General features: G+C 41.8%; 1 protein-coding gene across 1 annotated transcript; it reads right to left on the bottom strand.

Moving 5' to 3' along the window:
• Positions 1 to 718: 718 nt before the first annotated feature.
• LOC124033667 (CD81 antigen-like) lies at positions 719 to 25,004 on the bottom strand. The gene is made up of 8 exons (XM_046345832.1): positions 24,755 to 25,004; positions 15,126 to 15,240; positions 4,486 to 4,583; positions 4,294 to 4,368; positions 3,711 to 3,830; positions 3,457 to 3,555; positions 3,272 to 3,355; positions 719 to 3,146 (listed from the first exon to the last, which is right to left on the bottom strand). Exons 1-8 carry the CDS (start codon positions 24,818 to 24,820, stop codon positions 3,084 to 3,086), a joined length of 720 nt encoding a protein of 239 aa, XP_046201788.1. The 5' UTR covers positions 24,821 to 25,004; the 3' UTR covers positions 719 to 3,083.

Consider the following 25,004-nt stretch of genomic DNA (forward strand, 5'->3'; position numbering starts at 1 on the left):
CAAAAATCCCAGAACCACACGGGGGGACCGAGTGAATGACCTGCAGAGAACTGGGACCAAAGTAACCAAGCCTACCATCAGTAACACACTACGCCGCCAGGGACTCAAATCCTGCAGTGCCAGACGTGTCCCCCTGCTTAAGCTAGTACATGTCCAGCCCCAAAACATCACTGCTCTAGAGGAGATCTGCATGGAGGAATGGGCCAAAATACCAGCAACAGTGTGTGAAAACCTTGAAGACTTAAGAAAATGTTTGACCTCTGTCATTGCCAACAAAGGATTGAGAAACTTTTGTTATTGAAAAACAAATACTTATTTTCCACCATAATTTGCAAATTAATTCATTAAAAATCCTACAATGTGATTTTCTGGATTTTCTTTCTCATTTTGTCTGTCATAGTTGAAGTGTACCTATGATGACAATTACAGGCTTCTCATCTTTTTAAGTGGGGAACTTGCACAATTGGTGGCTGACTAAATACTTTTTTTGCCCCACTGTAATTAGGTAACCAGGAAATGTATTTTATTGAATTAGGGTGAAGAAAGACGAGCCTGGTTCTCTAGCCTAGAATAGAAAACACTGCCACATAGGGCCTACATGTCAAGGATATGTTAAGGACTTTAACAACTCATGTACTATACAAGATGTGAAAACGACAGGTTATTCCTCATACCAACAATGAATAGAGAATAAAAATAAAGTACTGGACATCATGCATTACTTGTAAAATACATTTAATCCCTTAATACTTGGGCAACAAAACCAAAATCTAAAACAGGAGAAAGATTTGAGTGGCAGTGGGCTATTGAGTCTCAGTCACTACATTGTGTATAGTGTTTTTACAGTAGGGCAGTGACATAGATACTAAAGAGAGACACTCTTTTGCTGGCATTGTTCTTTCACCTTTGTGGTGTACAGCATATACAGCCATGTTGCTAATCTTCCCAACCTTTAGTAACTCAACTGATTTCTCAGTCCAGCACACTGCCACTGAAGCCGACACCCATTTGTCTTTTGACAACGTACCAGACAAAATATCACAATGAAAGGCATAGCTACATTGTCTTTACATGGTCATTAGTACAATAATATATAGCTGTACATGATACAAGACACTTAACCATATATCAGCATAGGCATTATGTGTTAACAAGACAGGGTTTTGGTTGGCTTAGAAAGCCATACAGTCTATTATGTAGGACTACACAAATGATGTAGTGAGTATGTGTGAGTGTTTAAGTGCTTATGTGTGTATATAGGTGAATGTTAAGGGCCTGGTTCCATTTCAGTCCCTAGCCCATACCCCTTCCATTTGAACAGATCTGAAAGGACTGGATGGGTGTAGATAATAGGGTGATAGCGCCACCTCGCCCTCTAATGGATCAGATTCAAATCTGTGAACTCTGAAGATCGAAATGGGGAAGCTGAAGATCGAAATGGAACCAGTAAGAAGTGCTTTGCAGTTGAGCAGGCAACCAAAGTCAAAGTGGAGCAAGAATGTATGACAAGAGCTCCCCCTGGCTTTGGAACCATAGCAATGGAATACCATGAAGCATCACAACAGGTCTGCCCCTAGTGGTGGGTTGGTCGTGGACTTGACTTGTTGACATGGCCAGTATTTGACTTCCTGACACACAAACATAACCTCTCACAACTGCATGGTCAGTGGTATTACACAGTATCATCATACAGCACAGATACAACATTGTCCGGCATGTCCCAGCATAATAAGATGTTTGACTGTCAGTATAACAAGCAGGCATAAAAATGATTCTTTGAAAATAAACTTCATTTGTATGAATGGCTGAAGGTGGCTTTTTTTCTTTCTTAAATATTCTTTTGCGTTTATGGCACCTGGTATTCCCAGGCGGTTTCCGACCAAGTACTAACCAGGACCAGCGTATTTTTTTTTTACCCCGTATTAGGTCCCTTGGCTCATCTCTGCAACGGGCTCGGGAGATGTGAAGGTTGAGTCATGCGTCCTCCTAAACATGACCAGCCTACTTCTTATTACACTGCTCTCTTAACCCAGATGTCAGCTGCACCAATGTGTCAGAGGAAATACTGTTCAACTGATGATTGGAGTCAGCTTACAGGCATCCAGACCTGTCACAAGGAGTAGCTATAGCAAGATGAGCCAAGGAAAGCCCCACCAGCCAAATCTTCCCCTACCCCAGACGGCACTGGGCCAATTGCGCGCCATCCTATTGGGCTCCCGGTCACGGCCGGTTGAGTCTGGGATCGAACCCCATGCTGTAGTGGCGCCTCAGCACTGCGTTTGTCCGCTGCGCCAGCCTAGGAGGTGAGGCTGCTGTAGGTATGCATAGTACACAGTAATAGGTTAAGGACAGGACATTCAATGTAGTTTTACAGGAACAAGGTGTTGTTGGGGAGGATGGGACATTCCACTCATAAGGCTCGGAGGCATGGGGTCTCTTTATGGCTTGGATTGATAGGTGTTATAAAAGCACAGGGGAAACTATCACCTCTATTATCTTCGTTTTAGATGGAACAGACAAATCAATAGTATCCGTTCACTGTTTCTTAGTGGTTGTTGTCTATGGAGAAAACTCAGGCAGACAAGCAGTGAGTGCAGAAACTTGTGGGGAGAAGGGATTCAATACATTACCCATGCTTGACAGTCATAAAGCACTGCAAATATATACAGTTTATACATATACATTTGAAAAAAGATTGATAAACCAACAGAGTACAATGTTTTGGACTCCTCCAGCAAAGTAGCAATACTTTACAATTAAAACAAGATAATTCCAGGATCTGTACTTGTGTGTGTGTGTGTGTGTTTTAAATACCATGCCAATGTAAACCTCAACATTTTGTACAGACTAACATTAGTCAAAATACTGAACAGCGATCGGTGATAGACAATAATAGTTGGTACTGCATTATCAAAAACTGTGTGAGAAGATTCATTTTTGATCTTGTACAACTGGCAAAATTGGCAAGCAACTAATTGAGGAAGTGACAGGCTATAAAAACAAAAAAGGAAGATAAATATTTTCCTTCAGTCATTGGCTAGTATCTCCAGAGGTCACTAGCCCTTGCTTCTTTCCTCTGGACTTTAGTACACCGGGCTGTTGCGGATCCCACAGCACAGGACCATACTAAAGGTCATCTCAAAGATCTGACAGGAGAGAACAAAGAAATGAGAGGGGCATTATGGGTCTCTTCATAGAGATGCCAGGGATCCCTTATCTTGTATGAGCTACACTTCCACACAAGCTACATCCTCTCTTTCATAATACTCACCATAATAATAGCAACTATCAGGGCAGCGATGCCAATCAGGTAAACCTTCTCGTTAAAGAGCTCCCTGATTTTTCCATGACAGTCCTGTCAAACAAAATAACACATTTGAGTCTAAATTGTATTTTGTGGCGTATGCACTATATAACCAACATTCTGTCCTCATAGTTGGCCATAAGAGTACTTACTGTAGTGGAAGCGGAGACTGACTTGGGGCAGATGTCTGTAAAACCTTGGGTGATTAACGTAGTGAACGGGTTGCTGATGCCCCTACCACAGCATTCCAACTAAAAGAAAAAGGCACGTGTTAGTGGAGCTTTATTAGTGAGATGTGTGTCTGTGTTTGGATGTTGCTATGAGATTCACTTTGTGTGTTTAAAAATCAGCATACAAGAGAGTTTTGGACAGTTATGCTTTTAGATTAAGTATGAGCTTGACTTACCGTCTCATGGAAGGCCTTCAGCACAGCAGCTGCAGCCTGTTTCTTGTCCTGGTCTGTTAAAGTGGTTGCTACAGAGTTGTCGTACACATTGTCATAGAAGGTAATCAGCTCTTTGGAAATCTACAACCAAAAAGGACAGGATGTGTCTGGTCAGGTTATGACATATGGAACGCTGAAGGAATAACTGAATGTTTTAATTAAAATTTTTATTTGACCTTTATTTAACTAGGCAAGTCAGTTAAGAACCAATTATTATTTTCAATGACGGCCTAGGAACAGTGGGTTAACTGCCTGTTCAGGGGCAGAACGACAGATTTGTACCTTGTCAGCTCGGGGGATTGAACTTGCAACCTTCCGGTTACTAGTCCAACGCTCTAACCACTAGGCTACCCTGCCCTGTAGTTATTCTGCCCTCGGTTATTTTGTCATGATCACATTAGATTAGAGCCACACTATGACATCATCAATGGCTTTTAACTATCATGTAGTACTGTATGCTACGCTGTGTTTCAATATACATTTTGTTTTTGTGTGTGTGCAATGTGTTTCTGTGTGTAAGATCAGAATTAGTATGTGTCCTCACCGAATCTTTGTGCATGAATCCAAAGATTCCAGCTGCCACCTCACAAGCGAACAGGATCACCAAGCAGGCAAAGAACTGGAGGAAAACAAAGCCATTCATTCAGTGGACAATTTAGGGGATAGCCGGGAATGGGCTGGCTAGACCACATACAAGTGACTCTTTGCTGCATGGTGTTCTGTCTGTATGACTCACTGTTCCAAGAAGACACTGAGACTCCTGAATGGCACCATAGCAGCCGAGGAACCCGACAACCATCATCACTGCGCCAACAGCAATCAGGATGTGAACACCTAAAATAGATAGGGAGAGAGAATAAACAAAGACAACTTGGTCAATAGTCAATATTCTACAGAATATTGCTAGTGTGTTTACTCCTTTTTGATAAGTGCAGTCATCTTAACAACCACCAGGTGGCATGAGTTGGTGTTATTTATTTAGCCTGTTTTAATTCTGCCTAAATATGGAAACTTTGCAGTTACTTACACAACGTGCTTGGCTCTCAATCCAATGCAATAAGGCATTCATGTCATGTCAAGACGCATCCAAACATTGTAGATAACCGTTTTTCTTATGAAGAACATATGGCATAAGAATTTAAAAGAATGCAGAAGTGGGGAAGGATATTTTGTTTTCAGTTGAAAGGTGTATAATATATCAAAGTCGTCTCTCGCCAGGCTCTGCATGTTTTATTTTTACAGCTCCTTGGTGTGGTCAGATTTCATCAGCCCCTCCCATCATGCCTTGTGTTCATCCATCAGATGCTCAGACAGGGCTAGCATGGTAACCATGGAAACCCAGGGTAGCTCTACTGACCTTGGTGTGCTGGACTGATTTTACCCATAAATTCAATCATAAAACCTGCGCTTAGAAATAGTTCCACTATGCATTTAATGCCTAGGGCCTCACACTGAATGTCAATCAGGGGGTTTAGGTGATATTATACACTTCCTGTGACCTCATCATTAAACTTTAGTATGTGGTCCAGAGCAAGTTGCCTGAGCCACCACTTCCCGAGGCACGTAACATTATTGTTCAGTTCTGTTTCCATGACAACAGCCCTGAAGTTTTGAGGGGATAGTAGGCCCGAGAAGATAGGGCTGGTGTGAGGTGAGCTGTGTGGCACCCATTTATCGTCTGAACAGTGATTTTAATGATTTTTTTTAACCACAGACAATATGTTTATTTTTAGCTCAAGAAAGTCATTTCGTTGTGCTTTAGTTTACAGGCCTCTTCTCTTTCTTGTCCCCTTTCTTTCTCAGATAAATTCAGTTCATGGGGGCTTTATGCAAAGTATTACAGTACCAATTTTGATAAACCAACTTGGGGAAAAACACATCCTTGCTTGAGACTCTATACTGGGCTTTTAGTAGGGGTACTGTATGCCACTGTCTCCTATGAGCTCTCCCTCTCCCCACCCATCATCCTTAAGATCTCTACCCACATCCCACAGAATACACTGCTATCCCATCCCTCTACTCTGTCCTTGATAGATACAGGGGGGGGCCCGGTCACGATTTGGGTTCATGATTTTTTTGTCCTGTATAATGTAATCGCAAGGCTTATTGGATTCTCGTCCTCTCCCAGACCCTCATATTCCAGTGAAGGGACACAGACGGCCAGGACAGCGCCTCTCTCCTGCCTACTCGCCTGGCTCATTTAAAAATCGATGGCATGGAGGCTGACCAAGTGCTCCTTCAATTTCCTTGATTGTGGCTGTGCGGCGGGGGGAATTGAATCACGGATGGGGAGCTTTTTACGAGCGCTGCTCAGCCATCCCTTACCATGACATCATCAGAATAAAACAGGGGCGTGACCGGCATGTTTAGCAGTGGGTCGATGCAGTATCACACCCTTCTCTCTCTTTCCCTTTTCTTTACCACTTGTTTGAGCTTTATCCATCCGTTCAGGGCATTTGACCAATCTATGCATTATCAACAACGTATTTCCTTTCATCTATATACAAGTTCTAAAAATGTTGCTCTGAGAGTAAACTGGTTGGCTAAAACCAGCCGACTAGTCTGGAGGCCTCAGTTGGGTAATCCAAACAGCCTCAGAGGAAACTCAACATTTTTGTCTTTGTGACCAAGGTGCTTCCTGTGGTGAGCAGCAAAAACATGTTTTTTTTTTCTTGTGGGAAGCGGTGGCACTGATGACACATGGTACCTCTCTAGATTTCATATGACCAGAGTTTGAGTCATCCGTCCTACACACTTGTGTACTAGTGAGAACATGGTTGCTACCATAAGACATCGTTGGATACCATTAAATTAGAGGGAAGAGTGAACAGAGCCTACACAGTCTTTCCATTGGGAAGAAAAGGGCATTTCAACCAAACTAGATGTTTTTATTATTACCCAAAAATGTAAATGTTAAAACACAAATAATGTGTAATTAAACAAATATGGTGAACTAGTGTAGGCTTTGGTCTGAGGTAAATAGTCTTTCTTCTGGTTGATTAATCAAGAGGTTCCAAACATCAGAGCCCCTGATGTGACCTACTCTGACCTCACTAACAGTGGATGAATGGTGACCAACACTCTCAGACAAAAAGGCGCAGTCTAGAAACTAAAAGGGTTCTTCGGCTGACTCCATAGTGGAACCCTTTGAAGAACCCCATTTGATGCCATGTAGAACCCTTTTCCACAGAGGGTTCTACATGGAACCCAAAAGGGTTTTACCTGGAGCCAAAACAGGTTCTCCTGTAGGGATGGCCGAAGAACCCTTTTTTCTAAGAGTGTAGCGCCCTGAAGAGACCAGGGGCCCATTCTAAGGATACTATTCACTATTTGCCTTTTGTTCATATCAGTTGACTAGTTCGATTATTATAGGCACGGAAGAATATTCTGAAAACTGCACTACATCAAGTACTGTATGTTTTAAATCCTTCAGGTAGAGATAAATAACACACAATGCTTCAAATGGATCTTATGTTTATTTGAAACACATATTGTTCTTGGGTGCGTGACCAAGGATATACAGTACAATGGATTTCCACTGAGTTTTCACTGGTCATTGCTTGTATGGAAATGATATGACAAACACAGAGAGAAGTGCTGACCACACCCAGGTCATCTAGAAAAAGGTTGACTCCTGACCTCATTGTGTTTCAGTTCTTGTTTTATTCAAACTATTAAATCGGTCTCTCTGGAGGATACATTTTCTTTGCGTGTAATAAACACTAAACTTGGAGTTAGATTCCAATGTACACCATATAGGCTAGTTACCGATAATTGTGTTAAGTTTTAATGCCATATGCCACAGACTACATTCTAAACTAAAAAGGTACAGGTGTGACGTGAGCTCCGCTACCTCGTACAAAACGAAAAGCCACTGCTTATGTCACTATTTGAATGAGTCTTTGGCTGCGGAATAACATGTAGAGGCTGTACCAGCCTGTGCACATGAAAACTGATACAGCACTGTGGTACTGGATAGTATAGTACTCTCCAGAAAAGTTGTGTGTCCATGTGCACGCCTGTGAAAGCTAATGCAGCTGTTAGTCTCATTAAATCTCTGGGCAAGCAGCTGGCTCCGAGCCAAGGGAAAGACCCTTGAGTGAGAGGAAACAAGAGGTCCAACACCAGCTCTGGAACCAGTGCAGTCTATGACATCAGGTTCTCCACACCACAGTGCTAGAGTGCCCAGATGTGCTGCGTGGGGCCTATCACAGGAAGAGAAGGTATAGGAGCGAAAAGAGAAAGAGAGCGATGGACTAGAGGTCGACCGACTATGATATTTCAACGCCGATACCGATTATTGCAGGACCAAAAAGCCGATACCGATTAATCAGCCATTTATTTTTATTTGTAATAATGACAATTACAACAATACTGAATGAACACTTATTTTACCTTAATATAATACATCAATAAAATCAATTTAGCCTCAAATAAATAATGAAACTTTCAAATTGGTTTAAATAATGCAAAAACAAATGCACTACTTCCTTCCGGGTTGGAGCGAGTGGTCGCATCGACTTGATTAGTGTAGTGTTAGCTAGCTACATAGCGGTCTTTGCTGTCTTCGTATCCAAGATAATTGTGTAGTTTAGAGTGTGTAGTCTTAGAGTGATTATCTTAGAGTGATAAAGCCACACTGGACTCTACCCCCACACTCACATGCTTACACACTCACATGCTTACACACACACACACACACACACACACACACACTTACACACACACACACACACTTACACACACACACACACACACACACACACACACACACACGCACACACACACACACACACACACACACACACACACACACACACACACACACACACACACACACACACACACACACACACACACACACACACACACACACACACACACACACACACACACACACACACACACACACACACACACACGCACACACACACACACACACACACACAGTGGCTCAGTTGGTAGAGCATGGCGCTTGCCATGCCAGAGTTGTGGGTTCGATTCTCACGGGGTGACCAGTTTGAAAAATATGAAAATATGTCTGCACCCACTACTGTAAGTCGCTCTGGATAAGAGCGTCTGCTAAATGACGTAAATGTAATGTAAATGTAAAGTAAAAGTGCAATATGTGCTATGTAAGAAAGCTAATGTTTCAGTTCCTTGCTCAGAACAAGAGAACATATGAAAGCTGGTGGTTCCTTTTAACATGAGTCTTCAATATTCCCAGGTAAGAAGTTTTAGGTTGTAGTCATTATAGGAATTATATGACTATTTCCCTCTATACCATTTGCATTTCATTAACCTTTGACTATTGCATGTTCTTATAGGCACTTTAGTGTTGCCAGTGTAACAGTATCGCTTCCGTCCCTCTCCTCGCTCCTCCCTGGGCTCGAACCAGAAACACAACAACAATTAGCGCGTGCTAACTAGCTAGCCATTTCACTTCGGTTACACGAGCCTTATCTCGGGAGTTGATAGGCTTGAAGTCAAAAAGCACAATGCTTGACGCACAACGAAGAGCTGTGGGCAAAATGCACGGAAGTGCTGTTTGAATGAATGTTTACACGCCTGCTTCTGCCTACCACCGCTCAGTCAAATACCTAGATACTTGTATGCTCAGTCAGATTATATGCAACGCAGGACACGCTAGATAATATCTAGTAATATCATCAACCATGTGTAGTGAACTAGTGATTATGATTGATTGTTTTTTATAAGAAGTTTAATGCTAGCCATCAACTTACCTTGGCTTACTGCATTCACGTAACAGGCAGTCTCCTTGTGGAGTGATACGAGAGAGAGGCAGGTCGTTTTATTGCGTTGGACTAGTTAACTGTAAGGTTGCAAGATTGGATCCCCCGAGCTGACAAGGTGAAAATCTGTCATTCTGCCCCTGAACAAGGCAGTTAACCCACCGTTCCTAGGCCGTCATTGAAAATAAGAATGTGTTCTTAACTGACTCGCCTAGTTAAATAAAGGCGTAAAAAAAGAGTATTTGGCAAATCGGCGCCCAAAAGTACGATTTACGATTGTTATGAAAACTTGAAATTGGCCGATTTAATTAGGGCCTTTCCGATTAATCGGTCGACCTCTAAGATGGACAGAGCAAGATAAAAACAAGAGGATTGAGATGATACAGAGAGTGGTAGGGAGGTGGAGAGACAAAACAAAGAGAAAAGAAAGGAAAGGACGACAGAGGGAGGTAGACAGAGCTGAAGAGGAGGAAGGAGAGAGTGCAACACAGATGTTAAACACAAACAGATGGGGACAAAGCTGAACTTCAGTGGAAAGTAACAGGCTAGAGGGGAAACTTTCTCAAGAAGAGGGTGGGGCAGTATGAGGGAGGAGACAACAGGCTAGAGGGGAAACTTTCTCAAGAGGGTGGGGCAGTATGAGGGAGGAGACAACAGGCTAGAGGGGAAACTTTCTCAAGAGGGTGGGGCAGTATGAGGGAGGAGACTGAGGATTTTTTTCCTTTCATTTAAAAAGAAAAGCAACAAGGACCATGCTCTGAAGAGAAAAATACTTATGTAATGGGCAGGCTGTGATTATTACTCCTTTTTGCGCTGTGTGTACGTTAATATCCCTCTCCTGGTTCATTTGTTTTTGCATGTTTCAAACAAGCGAGTAAATTGTTGAAGGACATACAAACCCAGTTGCTGAAAAACAACCACAGTCTCTTGGTTTCTCTTAATCATCTTTGAAGTGGCTGGAGAGAATACATGTCAAAATAATGCACTGAAAACACAACATCATTGGAAATCCCCTGAGGACGGATTGTGCTCCAGTTGGCTACTGTTTATTAGATCTGCATGGACATTGTGCATTGTGAATCAAGGCTAAATGGCTGTAGTTTCTTCTATTGCAAGTTCACTTCCCCCTCCATTTGACCTCCTTCCTTATTGCGATCTGTTTACCCTTCTGACCTGAATTCACAAATGATAAAAATGAATGACATATCAAGGAAGATGATTCATGAAGCCAATTCTGAATGCAGATTTTGAACGTTGCAGCTAGTGAAAGTTGAGGTCAGAGAGAGGACGTTTATGAAGGCAGTTCACCGCACTAGGAAGGAATTTCATGTGGAGTATACAAAAGGGCGGACAAGTTTGACCCCCTGAGTAGCAGGACAAATCCCTTGCTGATGTTAGTAACCTCAACGTAGTCATACAACCACAGCCAACTACACAGTATCTGACGGTGAAGTGTGAGTGATGCCACACTAGAGCTGAACATGACAGAGGAGTGCATCTGGGGGTCATATAGTGGAACACCAGCTTTTTAAGACATGCAGAGTCCAGACTCTGGAAGCAGTTCAGTGTTACATAAACCATCCAGGCTCCATTACTGTTAAATAATATCTCTACTTAAAGGACATTATCTAGAGGAAGTGGTAGCGAGAGGTATGAGCAGGAGTGAAAATTTAGACTCCTGGGGCAGGGGTGGCGTTAATAAGCATCTTCTGGAATCTTCTCCCCTCACGGGTGGGCTTTTACTGGAATCAACAGAATAGTAGACATAGTACCGTGTGTTTTCTTCCACCGAGTGTTTAATGGACCAGTAGAATTACCCTCTTACCGCTCTCCTCTGTCCAACCTCACAATGCTTGAGAGGAACCTGAGTACCACCCAAGTCCTGACAAAGTTACATGACATTTCACTGTGTTTTGTTGTTGTTGTAGTTAATGTAACATTTAATCACACTTATTTTAATTTGAGATCTGCTCTCGTTCTCTGTCCCTCAATATAGGTTGATTACGTAATGTAAGGTAATGTGGGTTGTGTTGAAAATGTGGTTATATGTTGGTCTTTTCCTGTGAGGCTGGGTGTCTAACTTCCTGTGCACACCACAAAGGTTCTTGCTCTCTGCAATACAGTACTGTGTTGTGGTGAGGCGCCCAGTTCCATCTGAACATAACCAGACTTAGTCTCAAAACATTTACACTTTGGACCAGAATTGTTCAAACATCATACACTGGATCTGTACTCACTAACAGACCACTGGAGCAATAAGCAAGTACACTTACCCTTAACTTTCACAATCTCTAGCTGGGAAAGTTGCTTTTAGAACACAGAGCTACCATTTCAAAAGTTCCAATGAATCAACATCGATACAATATCACACCAATTATCAAGCTATGACAAGCATGATGAAATTGTGTCCTTACTTGCTTATTTTCCAAAGTATAACATTTCTACAGTATATGTCCAATACCAAGATTTGATTTACTTCACCTTTATTTAAATAGGCCATGGTGACAAAGTAACTACAATATAGCAATTAAACACTGGATTGGTAGAATGTGCAAGTAGAGATACTGGGGTGCATAGGAGCAAGATAAATAAATACAGTATGGGGATGAGGTAGATTGGATGGGCTATTTACAAATGGGCTATGTACAGGTGCCATGATCTGTGAGCTGCTCTGACAGCTGATGCTTAAAGCTAGTGAGGGAGATATGAGTCTCCAGCTTCAGTGATTTTTGCAGTTCGTTCCAGTCATTGGCAGCAGAGAACTGGAAGGAGAGATGGCCGAAGGAAGAATTGGCTTTGGGGGTGACCGGTGAGATATACCTGCTGGAGCGTGCGCTACGGGTGGTTGCTGCTATGGTGACCAGTGAGCTGAGATGCAGTTGTACAGTAGCAAGGCTGCAGTACTTCCTACTGCTACTCTCACAAAGCAGATCAATAGCCTTATGATATCCCCTTGCACAGAGGTGGACAAACTACAGCCCATTCAATCAGGCCACTGTTGGATGTCTAAAACTAGATAGAAAGTATGTGTAGAAATTATAATAGGCCTATACATTTTAAAATAACTGTCGGCTCTCTGGCCCCCAAATAAATTTTGACAAACAACTTAGGGGGAAAAAAAATGTATATATATTTTTAAATCGATTATGTACGGCCCTCTTGAATTTCAAAGTCCCGATGTGGCCCTCAAGACTAAAAGTTTGCCCACCCTTGCCATAGCAGGTATCGCTATCCTGGCTGTGCAGCCCCTTCAGTTGTCCCCAGTCATCGATGGCAAGCCACTGAGCTGGGACAAAGGGGGCTGTGTCCATGAAGCCCCCATGAGGTCATGGGTCAAGGCCTGCCCAGGCCATTACAGTGGAATTTCCCATCACCATCCCTTCTATTCCAACTTCACAGACTATGTCCCAAATGGCACCCTATTCCTTTCATATTGCATTACTTATGGGCCCTGACCAAAAGTGGTGCACTATGTAGGGAGTATGGTGCCATTTGGGACACATCCAGTCTCCGACCAAACACACAAAATGGAAGCTGATAATACATATGAGCGACCTACTAGTGTCCCTTCCACTAGAAATGTTGTACTACAAGAAGAATAAAATAAACACTTTAAAATTCATGCACAAAGTGAGTGGGGTAATGCGTTCCTCTAATAGACTATTTCAGGATATTATAATGAGTCTTCACTTTGCCGGAATTGCTTAATTGTTGAGACAGTCGCATTCAAAGATTTGAAGTTGGTCTTACATTTGAAGCTATGCCTTGTAATGACTGGGAATTTACAATATTGTAGATGATTATAATGTCATGCATTATACAGTTAGATATCACTTGAGTAAGATGGATGTTAGTAGGCTGATATCTATGTTAATAACGTCTGGTTAATCATGACAGGCCAATGACCACAGTAATAAAATGGAGAGCTTTTGTCTCTTATAAAACAACAATTAACCTTGTGTAAAATGCACAATCTCGACAAAGGCTGTGTTTATCATTGTCTTACTCACAAAAATTACTTAGAAAAGCGCTTTAAATGATTTTAATGTCGTAACCTTAAGAAAGAGAAGATGTGATGACAACAATCAATTACTCCCTTTCCTGTTGCTATTTAACAAATGCCTCTTACAGAACTTGGTTTCTAAGAGCCACGAGATTTCCATTAGGTCTGAAATATAATTATGGTCAGCATTATGCCAAGATCCCTTTAAGAACAGGGAGGGAAGAGGACCCAGAGAGAGAGGCCTAGTGAGAGACGAGGAGTAGTGGGGGGTGAGACAGGAGAATATCAAAGTGGACATAATAGTGAAACTGAAAACCTGATCCACTTGGTGTGTGGAATCATTGTCATGGTCAGAAAAACAGACAGTTGATCCTCTCTGGAGAATTTTCCAAGCCTCTAAAACATGTCAAGGCCTTACTGTAGGCTAGGAAAATGACGACATAAAAATGATGTTTACAGTTTTCAGAATAAGAAATGTGTGTGTGTGCACTCAGCAACAGTTTCTCAACAGAGATAATGCATAAACACTGCTTTGGCTTCTTCTATTTGAATTCCACCCATACTGTTACATGGGTGATGACTTAACGCAGGATGTGGTGATGACAGAGAATGTTTTATGTAGCTGGTCTGTTGTGACACTTTCGCAACCCATTCGGGGTTATTATTATTATTATTATTATATTATATTAGAGTGCTGCGACCCTTGCTTAGGGTGCTGTTGGTCTTCTTTCAGACAGAAATAAAGACCTCAGCTATAGAACATAGCCCATGACAACCAGCTGCTAACTAAGAATAATACGATTACCAGACGGGATCTCCCTTTTTAGTGCAATGGGAAAATCCCTGGCAACCTCAGTCCAGAATACACACATAGTGGACTGCCACAAGAACGATATTATTCAGTGAATTGTGAGGTATAAACCCAATACTACTGTCGCAGTACTTGTACTAAACAAAACTCCCAAAATACCTTAGGGTACTACACCTGTAAATGTTTGGTAGATACACAAGTCTTATTCTGTATGTGTGGGTAGTAGTTGGGTAGTACCCTAAGTATGTGTGGGTAGTAGAGTTGTCTAAACAAAAATATTGGATAAACATTGCACTGCTCTCTGGAAAAACATGTTTCTTGCTCAACATCTAAGCAACATAGGCTACATACTTCCTGATAACACTGGAGACCTATCATTCTGTAAACCCCTTCATAAAAAGGTTAACTGAGGGAATTTACAATTCCTCACTGATTGCATTCATTTTCCCAAATGAATCCACAACCCTGATTGACAGAAATCAAATGATTCCCCATTTTGAATCATTTAAATAAATGACTTAAGTAACCCTAAAGGAACTCCCATTACGTTTGATAATTTTGGCCATACTGGTAGAGAAGTGGAAACTGCCATTTAGAAAACACTGAGGGATCAGTGGAGCATTGGGATACTGTTTGTTCTGCTTGACCTTGTCCCTGAGCACTCCAGGGGAGTACAACGACACAGTGGACCAGGTGTCAAATAGAGAGAACCCAGCTCACAACACCATGTTTATAACACACATATTCACCATGTTAAATGCATGGTACAGTATGGTCCGACGACAAGGAGGGAGAGTTAAAGTACTTACTGTTTAAGAAGGTGGTTGGTGCTTGTTGGCCGTCAAACTTCAACTCCAGCAGGCTGCTGGTGTGGCCGTCATGTCGAAGCCACAGAGCCACGCCCAGGACCACACCTCCTGCGAGCTGGACAGAAGAGAGGGAATGAGAAGATTGGAATAGGCACATGCACTCACATAGAAGAACCAACATTAATTGACCTTGCATAATTCACTTTGAAGCCTTAAGTGTAGCGAATAGAACTTCAGCGTTGTTCATGTTCTTAGCAGACTGAACATCGTCACTTCCACCACCCTCTTCTCTAAAGCAACAGTGTCTCTGCCTAATCTCCCTGCCAATGTAGGAGTCAATGGTGATATTGATGCGGTAGCACAAAAAGGGGCTCTGAGGACGACACCTTCACTGGACCAGCACACACCATCACCACCGGTTCCGCATCTTGAGTGGGGGGGTCGGAGAGCTGACCTGAGGAGAGGCCTTACATGCATCCTCGCATGCATCTATCATTAGTAATGTTTCACAGTAACATGTCAAACTGACCCTTTACAGAAATAGCTCGCCACAAGGTTAGAATATGACTCCGCGCTAAAGCCGACCTGGCCCCGAAAAGAGTATATAAGGAGAGTGCCTTCCTTAAGAGGGCATGTTAGTGCTACTTGACTTATCACCGACGGACAGCTCGTGATACTTCAACCATCATCGACCTAAAAGGTCATATCTGACTTTCATACTCTAGAACAATTGTATCTCTTGACTTCTGATTTCTGAACGAGACAGAGACAACTACCCTCCACACTCCTCGTGCTGAATAAATCCACCTCCTAACTGAGGTGGGTGAATAGAAACAGTGGTGTTAAGGGGTTTTGTCTCGAACTATTCTCTTCACTAATCAGTAAATAATAGTACAAACTTCTAGTAGGAGAAACAGATACTAAGTGATTGGATAACGCACTGGAGAAATTGTGAGTGGAAGAACATACTCTTAGGGGACCAACCAGGTCAATGTGCGCTAAGGTTGACGGTTAGGAGGTGGATTTATTCAGCACGAGGACTGCTTGTTGTCATACAGATAGAAGGCATTAATAGTAGTAAGTGTTTTGATGATTGTTGATGTTATGGATTAAGGACAAAGAAGAAACTGTAATAAGTGTACAACTGTGTGACTTGCAAACTAGACCCAAAACCATAGGGGAGAGAACACCTCTGACACTCCCGTTCTAGGGGAACAAGTCTAGTTTCTACACTAAAGACAATATGATGGTTTGGACAGAATAATCATCTTATTGCAACAGGTATCTTCTGTATTAATATTCAAGCAGTATTAACCGACGGGTGTAGGCATTAAATCGTAAATCCTTTGTCTAGATACCAGAGTGATTGGGAACCCTATAAGAGCAACGGCAGGTGAAGAGTCTACTCTTTGGGAGCCCTATAAGAGCAACGGCGGGTGAAGGGTCTACTCTTTGGGAACCCTATAAGAGCAATGGCGGGTGAAGAGTCTACTCTTTGGGAACCCTATAAGAGCAACGGCGGGTGAAGAGTCTACTCTTTGGGAACTAAAGATGCCTGGTAAAGGTACTCTAAGTCTGATTGATATTATCTAAGATCCTGAAACATGCCTAACGGCACCACAAAGGCCAATATCAGAATAAAAGGGCAGGCTACATAACCAGGCCAGTCCGGCGGGCCTGTGAGTCACCTGTTAGCCGGGTGACATAAGAACTTGAGTGAGACAAATTGGGGTACCTCAATGGTCTTCTAGCAAAATCCCCCACTGCGACAATATCCCTGTTACTCCATGCTTTACCTAAACTGACAACTTTTATACAGCCCAGGTTTCTATTTCAGCAGTGTCTGGTTTCTCCCTGAATTTGGATGAACAGTGAAAAGCATTTTCTACCATAGCCTCCATTTTGGCTCTGAGAATGGGGGACTACTTGGCCCCCTGTCTAGTGCCTCTCCAGAAACTGCAAAGAGCTGAAAATAGGAGGACAGAAGTGGGGAAAGTGAGGCGTTATTCAAAGATTCATTTCTGCATAAATGTTTTATTCTATTCAGCCGTATAGCAGCTGGGGACGCCAAGAGTGGATTGGTGTTGACAGGTCTTTACGGTTGCCATTAGGATGGGGAGCATTGGTGCTTAGGTTATTAATCTACACAGCACCGATTCTGCCGCAGCCCCAACAAACACAGGCAGCACAACTCTGAGGAATGTCCAGACAAGTGGAGGACAAAGGAGGCCCTGCTCACCCACCCACTCCCCCAGAGTCATGTTAGCCCCCTGCCCTACCTTATGATAAGAAAGCACAGCCACATCTGTTAACAGCTGCATAACAACACAGAACACTTGAAGAGATCACCACCCCACCTTCTCTGACAGTGGGGTGGTGGCTGTAATGCTTCAGATGAAGAGAGCTATCACTAAGGCTTCCTTGTACCTGGAGTCAGGGTCTCTTCAAACTACTACTGTACCTCTGCCCTGCAGTTGGTAAAATCCATCTGACTGGACTTAACTCCAAAAGGTTTATTAGGTTAGTGAAATGTAATATATCTAACCCATTTCTTCCCAGCAGGAATATGTTAAGACTTAACCTAAGTTAGCTGTATATTAATCATGGTCCCTCTGGTTGAATTCATTCCTGAAAATAGCCTCCCCTACCCAGCCTCTCTTCTCTTCTCTCCTCCACATCTCCCTCAGAAAGCTTCATTCCACCGCTGAGGCTCGCTGCTGCCTGGCAACCAGATCAACACTGCAGCCTGCCAAAGGGTGAGGCCCCTGAACGGTTGCATTCTGGAGCAGCCAAGAGAGACGTCTGCACAGTCATTTCTTTGGGGATTTTTGTAATTTGGACATGAATATACTGTATCTAGTACTTGAGACAGACACAGACCCCGAGAAACAGTAACGTTTACATAAATTACATTAATATGATACTGTATCATACAATGTTTAATATAAACTTGTTATTAACTTTGTTTTCTCACAAATGGAAAGAGTCCATACTTATTTCCAAATTCTATATTGAGGCCTAATGGTCCCATAATATATAAAGTAAAAACATTCCTTAGGTGTTGCTATGGAAAAACTATGAATAAGAGCAGTGGGTGAAGTCCAGTGTCTGGGAAGGCATGCCAGTTCTCTGCAGCTCTATTGTCACCCTCCTCTTTTGGGAGTCTTCCCTCGCTGTTGCTGTTCCCAGTATGGGCAAGGGCCGCTCTGATATCCACTGTAGACACACTATGAGCCCCCCCCCCCCCCCCCCCCCGCAATAAGTCAGGTCTCATCTCTTTTCCCTCGCCTTCCCAACAGACTGGCCTGCGAGCAACCTGCAGAGACAGGTGGCTGCATGGGGAAAATAACAGAGGTAGCATGTGTCAGTGCACAGTCAGTTTGCTTCCACGCCAGGGGGTCTCAATGAAGAAGGGAACTTTGGAATCCTTTTCCTATCAGGACACCAAAGCCTTATGAAGGCAACAGAGATATTCCACTGTGTTTTATTCTCTGTGTGGTTTCTGCAGCAAGATTCCACTGTAGGATGTTAAACAGTTTGGAAAGTATTTCATGGTTCTATCCCAAGTACAGTGCTTCTTTCCATTGCCTCCTCCCATCCATGCACTGACCAAGCCCCAATCTACTTAGAGTTGGTTTTATAGGCTACAAAAAAAAGATGTCACCACAGACAAGTCACTATTCCACTAACATAATTATTAGGTAACAAAATGTTTATACAATATTGTTACTATAGAAATGACAAAGATACGACACAGTTGTGAGCATTCAAATCCAATCCATTATTATTAATATTATCAAAGTGGTACGAGGCCAACCAAGTGACTTCCAAGTGAGTCTTCTGAAAATCTCAGGGACACCATCCAACCATTTCATAATATTAACCCTATCAGATTAACTTAATCATGTCATTTCCATTTTAGCTAAAAAGTTAAATTCACAGAAAAACAATACACCAAAACAGCTACTATCTTCAAGTACACATCATGAACTGCTTATCTGACTTCCCTCAACTCTTTCCTGAGAAAGAGCATTTTCAGCATGTTCACAGAGTTCGAGAGATAAATGTGTCACTTATCTGTGTGAGGAAGTCCAGTACATGTTCTTCCTGTACTATGACCGGCAAACACAACATAGTATACCTCAGTGCCAGAACCACACTGTGTTTCCCCTTTGCTGTATTAGAACTGTATCCTGATTAGAGGTCGACCAATTATGATTTTTCAACGCCGATACCAATACCGATTATTGGAGGACCAAAAAAGTAAATAACGATTAAAATCGGGTGATTTTTAAAAAAATGTTTTTGTAATAATGACAATTACAACAATACTGAATAAACACTTATTGTAACTTAATATAATACATCAATAAAATCAATTTAGCCTCAAGTAAATAATGAAACATGTTCAATTGGGTTAAAATAATGCAAAAAACAAAGTGTTGGAGAAGTAAAAGTGCAATATGTGCCATGTAAGAAACGTTTAAGTTCCTTGCTCAGAACTTATGAAACCTGGTGGTTCATTTTAACATGAGTCTTCAATATTCCCAGGTAAGAAGTTTTAGGTTGTAGTTATTATAGGAATTATTGGGACTATTTCCCGCTATACCATTTGTATTTCATTAACCTTTGGCAATTGGATGTTCTTATAGGCACTTTAGTATTGCCAGTGTAACAGTATAGCTTCCGTCCCTCTCCTCGCTCCTCCCGGGGCTCGAACCAGCAACACAACGACAACAGCCACCATCGAAGCAGCGTTGCCCATGCAGAGCAAGGGGAACAACTACTAGAAGGCTCAGAGCGAGTGACGTTTGAAACGCTATTAGCGCGCGCTAAGTAGCTAGCCATTTCACTTCGGTTACACCAGCTTCATCTCGGGAGTTGATAGGCTTGAAGTCATAAACAACGCAATGCTTGACGCACAACGAAGAGCTGCTGGCAAAAATGCAGGAAAGTGCTGTTTGAATGAATGTTTACGCGCCTGCTTCTGCCTACCATCGCTCAGTCAGATACTTAGATACTTGTATGCTCAGTCAGATTATATGCAACGCAGGACACGCTAGATAATATCTAGTAATATCATCAACCATGTGTAGTTAACTAGTGATTATGATTTTTTTTTTACAAGTTTAATGCTAGCTAGCAACTTTCCTTGGCTTACTGCATTCACGTAACAGGCAGTCTCCTTGTGGAGTGCAACGAGAGAGAGGCAGGTCGTTATTGCGTTGGACTAGTTAACTGTAAGGTTGCAAGATTGGATCCCCCGAGCTGACAAGGTGAAAATCTGTCGTTCTGCCCCTGAACGAGGCAGTTAACCCACTGTTCCTAGGCCGTCATTGAAGATAAGAATGTGTTCTTAACTGACTTCCCTAGTTAAATAAAGGTGTATATATATTTTTTTTTTAAACAAGTTTAAAAAAAATTGGCAAATCGGCACCCCAAAATACCGATTTCCAATTGTTATGAAAACTTGAAAATCAGCCCTAATTAGTTGGCCATTCCGATTCCTCGGTCGACCTCTAATCCTGATACTACAGAACTACATGCCTTGCTGCTGCCATCTCTCTGGGACCAGATAACATACCACCTTACTGTCCTAGCACCTCAGCTCTTTTTACTGCAGTCTAGTGAGGGCTATTTCTTCCACATGCCTTGTGTGCAGGGGGTTGTAAAATGCTTGGCATGCTGCTGCTGGTGGTGGTGGAAATGGCTCAAATGCAGATCCTGTAAACCACGGGTCAGCCACCAGCCCCTTTCCACTCTGCTCTGATTTATATTCTGAGAGACCCATAAGTCTTGTCCTTGGAATGCAGGTGTACAAGAGGACATTCCCTGGCATTGTTGAAATCAGAATTGTATTTGATATATCTCAATGACTTGTTGTCCCGGCTCAAAAGACAATCCAGAGGAATGAACAAAGTGATTCAAAGGTTTTCATGTGAAAGGATGTGTTCAAACTAAAGGTAATTAGATTAAATAGAAATGTATTTTTTTGCCAGCTTGTTCTTGAAGCCACCTGTTCAACATATGCAAAATGGCAAGGGTAGCAACCCCTAATCAACATTTTTGGGGGAAATGCCTTACATTTAATTTACAATGACAATGCCTTTGGATTAATTACCCTTGAGAGATCAGAGAGTTGATGATATACATGTCCAGTCTAATGGATTTGGTCATTGAGCAAACAAAAGACCTGACACATCAATCCATGCAACCACTTAAACAATCATGAATCTTAAAATGAGTATCTCTCAGTCTCCACAGATGACTGCTATGCCACACCCCAAGCCCTACTATAATTCATCCTTTCCAACCTTCTTCATGACTGAGCCAAGACTCACAATGAATTTCACTCCCACATTACAACCCACATGCACAAGTGCGGGTCTTGGCTAGAGGTCAACCGATTATGATTTTTCGACACCGATACCGATTATTGGAGGACCCCAAAAAAGCCGATACCGATTAATCTGCTGATTTTATTTATTTATTTGTAATAATGACAATTACAACAATACTGAATGAACACTTATTTTAACTTAATATAATACATCAATAAAATCATTTTAGCCTCAAATAAATAATGAAACATGTTCAATTTGGTTTAAATAATGCAAAAACAAAGGGTTGGAGAAGAAAGTAAAAGTGCAATATGTGCCATGTAAGAAAGCTAACGTTTAAGTTCCTTGCTCAGAACATGATAAAATATGTAAACTGGTGGTTCCTTTTAACATGAGTCTTCAATATTCCCAGGTAAGAAGTTTTAGGTTGTAGTTATTATAGGAATTATATGACTATTTCTCTCTATACCATTTGTATTTCATTAACCTTTGACTATTGGATGTTTTTTATAGGTACTTTAGTATTGCCAGTGTAACAGTATAGCTTCCGTCCCTCTCCTCGCTCCCCTCCCTGGGCTCGAACCAGGAACACAACGACAACAGCCACCCTCGAAGCAGCGTTACCCATGCAGAGCAAAGGGAACAACCACTCACAGTCTCAGAGCGAGTGACGTTTGAAACGCTATTAACACGCACCCCGCTAACTAACTAGCCATTTCACATCGGTTACACAAGCCTAATCTCGGGAGTTGATAGGCTTGAAGTAATAAACAGCACAATGCTTGACGCACAACGAAGAGCTGCTGGCAAAACGCACTAAAGTGCTGTTGAATGAATGCTTACGAGCCTGCTGCTGCCTACCACTACTCAGTCAGACTGCTCTATCAAATTATAGACTTAGTTATAACATAATAACACACAGAAATACAGACTTAGGCCATTAATATGGTTGAATCTGGAAACTATCATCTCGAAAACAAGACATTTATTATTTCAGTGAAATACGGAACCGTTCCGTATTTTATCTAAGGGGTGGCATCCATTCCTCTAAATATTCCTGTTACATTGCACAACCTTCAATGTTATGTCAAAATTACATAAAATTCTGGCAAATTAGGCATCCCAAACTGTTGCATATACACTGACTCTGCAATGAACGCAAGAGAAGTGACACAATTTCACCTGGTTAATATTGCCTGCTAACCTGGATTTCTTTTAGCTAAATATGCAGGTTTAAAAATATAAACTTCTGTGTATTGATTTTAAGAAAGGCATTGATGTTTATGGTTAGGTACACATTGGAACAACGATAAGCACCGCATCGATTATATGCAACGCAGGACACGCTAGAGAAACTAGTAATATCATCAACCATGTGTAGTTAACTAGTGATTATGATTCATTGATTGGTTTTTATAAGATAAGTTTAATGCTAGCTAGCAACTTACTTTGGCTTACTGCATTCGCGTAACAGGCAGGCTCCTCGTGGAGTGCAATGAGAGGCAGGTGGTTAGAGCGTTGGACTAGTTGTAACTGTAAGGTTGCAAGATTGTCAGCTCGGGGGATTTAATGTGGAAATCTGTCGTTCTGCCCCTGAACGAGTCAGTTAACCCACCATTCCTAGGCCGTCATTGAAAATAAGAATGTGTTCTTAACTGACTTGGCTAGTTAAATAAAGTCTAAATAAAAGGTGTATAATTTATATATATATAAAAAACATCTGCCAACTGTGTCCAAAAATACCGATTTCCGATTGTTGTGAAAACTTGAAATCGGCCCTAATTAATCAGCCATTGCGATTAATCGGTCGACCTCTAGTCTTGGCACAGTCAATGATTTCTCACATGCAGTGTCCTCACCTAATCTGGGGTCACCCAAAGTAGCCTTGGGGATATGTTTACAACAATAGTCCGGAGGTCTACCAATACATGTATTTCTGATTGCTGTGGTTCTATACACGCTCTTAAGAATACTTCTGCCTAATCATCAATCAATAACATATCCCTATAATAAAAATATACATCTCAAGACAGAAGAATATGGAACGAGCTGCAACAAACACTCAAACTGGACAGTTTTAACTGGATCACTTCATTCAAAGACTCAATCATGAACACTCTTACTGACAGTTGTGGCTGCTTTGTGTGATGCATTGTTGTCTCTACCTTCTTGCCCTTTGTGCTGTTGTCTGTGCCCAATAATGTTTGTACCCTGTTTTGTGCTAGTGCCATGTTGTGTTGCTGCCATGCGTCTCTATTTATATAGTGTTGTCTCTCTGGTTGTGATGTGCGTTTTGTCATATATTCTTAATCCCCGCCCCCGTAGGAGGCCTTTTGCCAGGACGTTATTGTAACTGGCTTGCCTAGTTAAAAAATATGTCTTCTGACTAAAATGTTATACCAGACCAATTTACACAAGTGAATGGTTCACACAGGGACATAAAACGACGAAGGAACCTTTCACTTCCACTAATGAAAGGATGGAATGAAAATCTGTTGGGTTTTGAAAAAGTTGCATAAACGTTTGTGGTCTTTTTGTCAAAGTTTCCCTCCATCCAAATGAGTCATCCACAATTAAAGTTCCCCAATGAATCACAGAGGCAAAGGCATTTTCGGTGGATTTACACAACGATTAACGGGCCTCTTATAGTCAAACAAAAAATGGCAGAATTTAATCAAGTTCTTTGGATGCAAAAACACTTACTGAAAATTAGGGGTGTAAGTATGAGATTACGGAGGGACAACATCGAGGTATTCCAATCTAAACAACGCCTGAAATGTGATCTGTAACCGAAAACGGACCACGACCTATGTTCTTAGTTCCTGCAGTCATATTCCGGGCAATCATACCCTGCACTCGGTTATTATTTCTATCGTTATTTTAGTTAGCAACATAATTTCGAATCTTCACATATCGTGACTGTCTGTTCCCGATGCGGTTCCTAAAATATGGCTGCTCTTCTACCCATATTCGCGATAAATAAGAACGCACCTCATACCGCCATATGGCAGCATAGGCTACGAGTCTAGGTCTATTCAAAAACTAAACCGTTATTTTTATTTTATTTGAATAAAAATATAAAAATTAAATTAGACTACAACATCGGCAGGCCTATTTGGGTGAGGTTTTCCCCATATCGTATACCTATTTGTCAACAACATCAACAAAAAATACAAAATAAATCACGAACTATTTTTAGCAGGAAGAGGGGGAGGTTACTGCCCCTATCGACAAACAACCAAATGCTTGGCCAGTTAAAAGTCTATATTTACAAGAAGAAAGTCTCACCCAGAAGATGAAGTTGAAAAAGAAAAGCATGTATTTGATACATTTAGTGCAGCCTTCGACTCCCATAGTTGAAATATTCAGATCCCTTTCGGTGGTGAGGCGACGGGCAAGAGACACAAGCCTAGGCTGTTTTTGAATGAAAATAATCCGATTTCTTTTTGCCACTGGTCTCTTTGTCGAGGTCGACGGCAACACCCAAGTACTACCCGCCCCTTAAAAACTAGGTGGAAGAGACTCAGACTGCTCGCCA

Source organism: Oncorhynchus gorbuscha, linkage group LG04, assembly GCF_021184085.1.
Source record: "Oncorhynchus gorbuscha isolate QuinsamMale2020 ecotype Even-year linkage group LG04, OgorEven_v1.0, whole genome shotgun sequence".
Taxonomy (NCBI): domain Eukaryota; kingdom Metazoa; phylum Chordata; class Actinopteri; order Salmoniformes; family Salmonidae; genus Oncorhynchus; species Oncorhynchus gorbuscha.